The sequence below is a fragment of the Trachymyrmex cornetzi genome, unplaced genomic scaffold (assembly GCF_001594075.2).
Source record: "Trachymyrmex cornetzi isolate Tcor2-1 unplaced genomic scaffold, Tcor1.1 scaffold138, whole genome shotgun sequence".
Classification (NCBI taxonomy): domain Eukaryota; kingdom Metazoa; phylum Arthropoda; class Insecta; order Hymenoptera; family Formicidae; genus Trachymyrmex; species Trachymyrmex cornetzi.
In genome coordinates, this window is record NW_017295960.1 from 163,642 (window position 1) to 171,930 (window position 8,289).

General features: G+C 36.7%; 2 protein-coding genes across 2 annotated transcripts in view; one reads left to right on the forward strand and one right to left on the reverse strand.

Annotated features, from left to right (window-relative positions):
- The first annotated feature begins 4,001 nt into the window (after positions 1 to 4,001).
- Positions 4,002 to 8,289, forward strand: part of mAChR-A (muscarinic Acetylcholine Receptor, A-type) — a 34,443-nt gene continuing 30,155 nt past the window's right edge. Inside the window, exons 1-9 of the mRNA XM_018522652.1 lie at positions 4,002 to 4,275; positions 4,394 to 4,630; positions 4,869 to 4,948; positions 5,824 to 6,017; positions 6,192 to 6,312; positions 6,401 to 6,489; positions 6,554 to 6,688; positions 6,783 to 7,018; positions 7,103 to 7,184. Of these exons, the coding sequence (XP_018378154.1) occupies positions 4,551 to 4,630; positions 4,869 to 4,948; positions 5,824 to 6,017; positions 6,192 to 6,312; positions 6,401 to 6,489; positions 6,554 to 6,688; positions 6,783 to 7,018; positions 7,103 to 7,184 (1,017 nt within the window). The 5' untranslated portion in view covers positions 4,002 to 4,275; positions 4,394 to 4,550. The remainder of the gene's footprint in view (positions 4,276 to 4,393; positions 4,631 to 4,868; positions 4,949 to 5,823; positions 6,018 to 6,191; positions 6,313 to 6,400; positions 6,490 to 6,553; positions 6,689 to 6,782; positions 7,019 to 7,102; positions 7,185 to 8,289) is intronic.
- The window catches only part of LOC108770955 (uncharacterized), a 1,403-nt gene continuing 917 nt past the window's right edge, over positions 7,804 to 8,289 (reverse strand). Inside the window, exon 2 of the mRNA XM_018522763.1 lies at positions 7,804 to 7,960. Within this exon, the coding sequence (XP_018378265.1) occupies positions 7,824 to 7,960 (137 nt within the window). The 3' untranslated portion in view covers positions 7,804 to 7,823. The remainder of the gene's footprint in view (positions 7,961 to 8,289) is intronic.

The following is an 8,289-nucleotide window of genomic DNA, read 5'->3' on the forward strand; positions in this document are numbered from 1 at the left end:
ACAAACGATTCTCTTTCGAATGCCGTTGGCCCCATTTCGATATCTTTAAAATTGGCAAAGTTCGCTATATAAGAGTTGAGCAAAAATTGAAAAGCGCTGTATTTCCGAACCCTTTGAGGTACAAACGAAAGTAAAAGAGGTACAAACGGGTACAAACGATTCTCTTTCGAATGCCGTTGGTCCCATTTCGATATCTTTAAAATTGGCAAAGTTCACTATATAGGGGTTGAGCAAAAATTGAAAAGCGTTGTATCTCCGAACCCTTTGAGATACAACCGAAAGTAAGAGAGGTACAAACGGGTACAAACGATTCTCTTTCGAATGCCGTTGGTCCCATTTCGATATCTTTAAAATTGGCAAAGTTCACTATATAGGGGTTGAGCAAAAATTGAAAAGCGTTGTATCTCCGAACCCTTTGAGATACAACCGAAAGTAAGAGAGGTACAAACGGGTACAAACGATTCTCTTTCGAATGCCGTTTGTCCCATCTCGATATCTTTAAAATTGGCAAAGTTCGCTATATAGGGGTTGAGCAAAAATTGAAAAGCGTTGTATCTCCGAACCCTTTGAGGTACAACCGAAAGTAAAAGAGGTACAAACGGGTACAAACGATTCTCTTTCGAATGCCGTTTGTCCCATCTCGATATCTTTAAAATTGGCAAAGTTCGCTATATAGGGGTTGAGCAAAAATTGAAAAGCGTTGTATCTCCGAACATGAAAGTAAGAGAGGTACAAACGGGTACAAACGATTCTCTTTCGAATGCCGTTGGTCCCATCTCGATATCTTTAAAATTGGGAAAGTTCGCTATATAGGGGTTGCGCAAAAATTGAAAAGCGCTGTATTTCCGAACCCTTTGAGGTACAACCGAAAGTAAGAGAGGTACAAACGGGTACAAACGATTCTCTTTCGTAAGCCGTTGGTCCCATCTCGATATCTTTAAAATTGGCAAAGTTCGCTATATAGGGGTTGCGCAAAAATTGAAAAGCGCTATATCTCCGAACCCTTTAAGGTACAACCGAAAGTAAGAGAGGTACAAACGGGTACAAACGATTCTCTTTCGAATGCCATTGGTCACATCTCGATATCTTTAAAATTGGCAAAGTTCGCTATATAGGGGTTGAGCAAAAATTGAAAAGCGTTGTATCTCCGAACCCTTTGAGGTACAACCGAAAGTAAGAGAGGTACAAACGGGTACAAACGATTCTCTTTCGAATGCCGTTTGTCCCATCTCGATATCTTTAAAATTGGCAAAGTTCGCTATATAGGGGTTGAGCAAAAATTGAAAAGCGTTGTATCTCCGAACCCTTTGAGGTACAACCGAAAGTAAGAGAGGTACAAACGGGTACAAACGATTCTCTTTCGAATGCCGTTGGCCCCATTTCGATATCTTTAAAAATGATGCTGACTTCCCCTCTTGGCGCATTTCCGAAATTTTGAAATCGCTGTATCTCCGAATCCTTTGAGGTACAAACGAAAGTAAGGGAGATACAAATGAGTACATACAAAGTACAAACGCGCTACGGTATTAATTTTTATTTTTGATAAAGTTGAGCGCCAGGTTCACATCGGTACGTTTCGCTGCAAGCAGCCGCGATGCAATTAAGCGATTCTAAACCTCAATAGATTTTATAGCATTATTATTATTATTATTTATATAAAAAGCCAATCCAAGTTCCAATCTGGATTGAAACTCTGGATGCGCAGAGACTGGGAATTGAAAATATCCCACATAAAATAAAATTAAAATAACTTTGTGGCTCCAAAAATAAATCAAATATAGTTCATTTATAAATTTATATGTATGTGTATTTAATTGATTTTTGAAGAGAACTACAATATTATTTTGATTAAAATTTGTTCTACGTTTTTCTCGTTATTAGAATATTACATACGGGATATTCAATCATGGAGACTCATACAGGCAATTTACACACAACATACATATTGTACACGCAAATAACAATTATTTGATTTAAATATTTCAGAAGTTCATATAGCCGCAAATCTATCAAGCATCAAATTTATTTAAAATTCTATACATTTTCTGAATTCAATACGTTTTCTAAATTCTATACATTTCAATTAAGATTATTAAATTAAAACATATTTAATTTATTTATTATATAAAGCCATTTCTATGGTCAATTTTATAATATTCATCAAAAGAACATGTTATAGTCTTGTTTTAAGTATCAATGTTTTTCTAAAATTTGTAATAAGTATATATTTTATAAGATTATTTATCAAGAAAATATTCTTTGTTAAAGATAATCGTTACTTAAAAGAAAGCATTAGCATCAAAATTATTAAATTACTATATATGATGTTATTATACTATTTTCTACTTCGTGTTCATGATTACATTTCAAGACTGAAAAAGATTTCGGCGCGCGATTTGTAGAATTAAATATGTATGCAAAATCACTCTAAAATATTTAAGCGCTTAAGATTCGCTTTAACCAAAAATAATTGTGTGTTTTAATTTAAAAAAAAAAAAGAAAACTAATTGGTTCTTAAAAACAGAACATCGTCCTTAGGCATCGAAATAATGATAATATAAAGAAGAATGTAGAATCTAGTCGATAAATTAGTGCATTCTTAATTATAAGTTATCTAGGGGTACGGTCAAAGCGATGCTACAAACGCTTTGAAGTGTTTTTTAATTAGTCAGTTTGTAAATTCTTTCTTCTAATTGGTCCATCAAATGCATTTTGAAATCAACGCTTCACATTGGCTCAGTTCGCGATTATTAGGCCTCCGTTCCATGAAGCGGAATTTACAGCGAACCGGAACAGCGCGACAAATTACAATCGCAGAAAAGAATGCGGAGTTGTGATTGGTCGCGCTGTTCCGTTCCGCTCCATCTTACGGCGACCTTATGTTGGATTCACACTGCATCCGATTTCTAATTGGTCCATCAAATGCTTCAAAGCATTTGTAGCGAGACTTTGACGACAGCCTATTGCTGGATTCACATTGTATCCGATGTGCGTCTTACGGCGCTTTGCAACCAATTAAAAAACAGGATTCCGATCGATTTTGCTTCGTATCATCGGAATCCTGTTTTCTGATTGGTTGCAGAGCTTCATACGACGCACATCGGATACATGAGACTTTGACGACAGCCTATTGCTGGATTCACATTGTATCCGACGTGCGTCTTACGGCGCTTTGCAACCAATTAAAAAACAGGATTCCGATCGATTTTGGTTCGTATCATCGGAATCCTGTTTTCTGATTGGTTGCAGAGCTTCATACGACGCACATCGGATACAATGTGAATCCAGCAATAGGCTGTCGTCAAAGTCTCGCTACAAATGCTTTGAAGCATTTGATGGACCAATTAGAAATCGGATGCAGTGTGAATCCAACATAAGGTCGCCGTAAGATGGAGCGGAAGTTTATAGCAGAACGGAACAGCGCGACCAATCACAACTCTGCATTCTTTTCTGCGATTGTGATTTGTCGCGCTGTTCCGGTTCGCTGTAAATTCCGCTTCATGGAACGGCGGCCTAGTAATCGCGAACTGAGCCAATGTGAAGCGTTGATTTCAAAATGCAAACTGCAGATTGGCTGTCGCAACAAACTTGCGTCTAATGTAGAAGAATGGGCTTTATGCAAAAGTGTGTGCTGCGGCCTTTACGCTACGACGCTCATTTTCAGCGTCAAAACAGGTCACGCGATCAAAATTGACGTCAAGCGATCAAGCGTCAAGCGATCAAGCGTCAATTTTGATCATATGACCTGTTTTCACGCTGAAAATGAGCGTCGTAGCGTAAAGGCCGCAGCACACGCTTTTGCATAAAACCCATTCTACATTAGACGCAAGTTGTTGCGACAGCCAATCCGAAGCTTGCATGTTTTGACGCTGAAAATGAGCGTCGTAGCTCGTAGCGTCAGATGAAAATCTAACTAAACTGTTGCGTTGTACTGAACGCACCCAAAATAACGTTGGTACAACTGGTCGAAGTTTCCAGAATGCTTGAGCATGTTCCACGGCTTGCATGCCAATGTCGCCAATTCGGTCAGCGTCGGATAATCGGATTCGTTTCACGGCAGTCTAGACTGGCGATTTGTGAGCGAATTAGTATTATTAGTCGGCATTGTTGACTCTGACAGCGGGTTTTATCGTCGTCCCACGATAAACCGCCGCGCGAAGTAAACACCTCATAAGCGCAAACGGAACACTTGCATTTTATGAACGAGCCGTTACGAAAAACGCGACCCGACATTAAACTCGGAACGCTTGCTAACCGCAGTTCGTAGGACGATTCGTAAGTAAGTAACGCGTGTATGCCGAAAAAATCACAATGGATCTCATTCATTGACGGGACGCCCATCAACGCTGATGAACGTCTCGTTACCGTTTAAAACATAGGTTATGTTACACAGGCGAGTTCCAATTGCTGTTCTGGAAAACCAAGTTTTTTAGAAGGTTAGCTCAACGGGCTCGATTTACCTCCAACGGTTCTGCGAATTGGAAATTGCCTCGAGCTCCAGTGAGCTTGACTTGGAACGTTATTGTTATCCCTGACAACCACTTGGAAGCATGGCAAAATGGGGCGAAGGCGACCCACGTTGGATTGTGGAAGAGAGACCTGATGCAACCAATGTTAATAACTGGCATTGGTATGTTGCTCCACATAATCATGCTAGTTGGGATATCTTTAATGCCCAATTTCTTTACCTCTAGATAACTTTATCCAAAAGATATCTCCTGGGTAAGGTTATCCGCAACTTATCCGGAAGTGAAGAAATTGGGTATAAGTCGACTATTCGATCTTAATAATGTATATCAGCATTTGATTGTTTCTCAAAGTGCTGATTTTTTCTTTACACTTTTTAATGTATTAAAATTGTTCTGTAGGACGGAAAAGAATGCCTGTGCATGGTCACAAGACAAGTTGAAAGAACTTTTTATAAATTTCAAAATTGAGGGAGAAGGAGGTTGGTAACATACATTTATAAATTGGAAATTTGGAAAAAAAATGTATAGAGTGTCTCTTTAATTGCTGCAGGCAAATATCTTGAAAAATGTGATATGAAAAATTATTTCAGATAGAACAATTTCAAGGGATACGTTTTTGGTTATGTTACTGATTTTTTTTTAGTTAATATCCCACCAAACACAAAGTTACATGTGACGTACCTGTTAATTGTAATTTCCCACTCAAGAATACAATCGTTATAACATATGTGTTATATTACATTTATATTGTTGAGTGAGAAATTACAACTAACAGGTATGTTACATGTAACTTCGTGATTGCTGGGATGATTCCTCTGATTCTATACATAAAAGCATTAAGGTAGGGATATCAAATAAATGAAGAAAAAAAAAACTGGAGAATGGATAATTTTTTTAAATGAGCAATTGATCAATTTCAGTATTCTGTTCACAAAAGTATTAAAGCACAATTATCAAAGAATCAATAGATATTAATAGATATTAATAAAGATATTTAACGTTAATATGTGCCAGAATACAGTATAAAATATCTCGTTACTTACTTTTTGGTATCTATTTTAATACTTTTGTATGCAGAAAAATTAGTGGAATAATATTATGTAAAATAATTATATAATTTCATATAAAAAAGTAAAGGTAATCTTCATATGTTTTTAGCGCTTCCACCTAAAAAAAAGCAACGTGATCAAAATATGTTTTTCTTGAAACCGTTCTGCTTTCATCTAAAACATTTTATCATATCTTACGTATTTTTCAAGATATTTGTATGGGGCAATTAAAGTGAAACACTGTACTATGTCCTGAAATTACAATATTTTTAAATCTTATTCATAAATTTTATTTCAATTTGTAGTATTATGTAAAATAACAGAAATGGAAAAGTGTGAAGGTGAGGCGGTAGCAAATAATAGAAAAGGGAAACTTATTTTCTTTTATGAATGGAATATTGTTCTTAAATGGATATTAGATGGAAACTCCAGTAAAGATATTGAGGGTAAAATTAATATTCCTAACCTCTCTGAAGAAAATGATATTAGTGAAGTAGATGTAAGTATTTTTAATTGAATTATATAATTATTAAATTAAGCAATCTGGTTCAAACTACTATTTGTTTCATTTCTATGTTGGTTTTTCAATTAGTAACTTGATTTTTCTTTGATATTTAGTATACTACTAAATTGCTATGCAAGAATTTAAATAGATACATTTTGTAATTTGTAGATTGAAGTTACATTAAAAGATAGTACAGATGAAGGGGAGAAAGTTAAACAATTCTTACATACTAAGGGTAAAGATGCAATAAGAGAAAAATTAAAGAAATATATATCTTCTTTAAAAGAAGGTAAGTTAATTTGCTAACTTGTGATGTAAATTGCTCATATTAAAAAAAATATATATAGCATTTGTAATCCATCTTTTTTTATTTGCAGAGTTTACGAAAGGAATGATACTTCCTAAAAAAGATAACGATAAAGAAAAGGAAAATATTTCAAATATAACATCTGGTTTTAATATTAAGGTATATATAATATATTTATATAATATAAAGTAGTAAAATAATTAATAATGTATTTATTTTCAAGATGCAAATGAATGCTGCAGTGACACCAACGAACAATAAAACAGCAAACTGTAAAATCTCAACCACTACGATTAAACAAAATGTAAAATTTCAATGTAGAGCGGATGAATTTTACAACGTCCTCTCTTCGATCGAGGTAATAATTTTACTGAATTATTATTGCAATATAGACGTTATTAATGTAAACTAAGCCACTAGCCAACTTATAACAGAATTTTTAATTTTCACAGATGGTACAAGCATTTACGAAGAACCCGGTAAAGCTAGAGCCGAAGAAAAATGGTCAATTCGAGCTATTCGGTGGTAATATTCACGGCGAATTTATAGAGATCACTCCAACGAAGATTATTCAAAAATGGCGTTGTAAACAGTGGCCGTCCGGACATTTCAGCGATGTTATGATCGATATCTGTGAAAAGAACGATCATACTGAGGTCAATTTAACGCAGAGCGGTGTCCCAGTGAGGTAAACTCGAGAACAATGACTTTCTGTTAAAATTTAACGGTATTATTGGCAAGTAAAATCGTCATGCGGAAACGTGATTTTCAGCGAGGAGCTCTCTACGAAGGAGAATTGGGACAGGTATTACTGGGATGCTATAAAACGAACCTTCGGCTTCGGATACTTCATGTGATCTAAATTCACTCTAATGGATATTTATTTATTGCTAAGTAGAACAATCGTACAGATTGCGTGGATTTATACGCAGTCGCGCGAGCGCTTGACTTCTGCGGGAGCATAGATGAAGTCTATGGTGCGGTGGGAAGGAAGCGTATACTATACAGGTTTACTCTGTTCTCTCTTCGTATATTTGGTACTGCCTTGTGTAAAACTATAAATTAATATTGTTGCGCGCTCGTTACATTGCCGCGCGATGTTACAAGTGACTTGTATGTCTCTATCTATTAGATGTTCCTGTCTAATAAATCATGAGATAAAGATCAATGAGATTTCAATCTGTTCTTTCCGTATGAGAATGACCGATGTATCAAGCCTTTATTCCTTTAAATCATAACGATGTAACTTCCAAGTCAATTATCAAGTAAACATTTTGCAATTGATGTAAACTCTGCGTATATCTCTTGAACTGAAAAAGAGTTGGTAAAGTAATCAGTCTTCTCATGAAAAGAACGGACATTTTTTTATACATAATAAAAAGTGATGATCATTTTTCATTGTTTGAATGCTAACATCACATTATATATTTGACTAATAAATCAAATTTTGAACGCAGTTGCGCTCGCGTTCGTGTAAACAAGTTGAAACGCCTTTAAAATCCTAAAGCTGCACCCGCCGGTGCACCGAAATGTTCCCCTTTTCGCACGAGGACAGGACCAATGTCCTCGGCAGCTAGGCAGACGGGAGCGGCATGAATGGGCAGATCCAGAGAGTACGAAATGCGCGCGCCTTCGAAAATCAAAATCAATGTAGTCGGCCGTCGTTCGCACTGGTCCCGCTCGCTCGCTCGCTCGCTCGCATGCTTGCTTCCTCGCGGATTGCCCACGCCCTTAGTGCGCCTCGCGGTCCCAACGCGAATGTTATCGGAGTACAGCGCCGTTTGTCGTTTCCCTCTCTCCGTTTCTCACGCGTTTCCCATCTCCGTTGCTCGTAACTGCACAAGCGCATATCAGGATGCATATATACACGCACACCAACTTGTCGTCCCTCTTTTTCCGAGCCTCCCCCCTCCTATATTTCTAATCTTGCTCTTTCCCTCTTTCCAGCCTCTCTTCCAA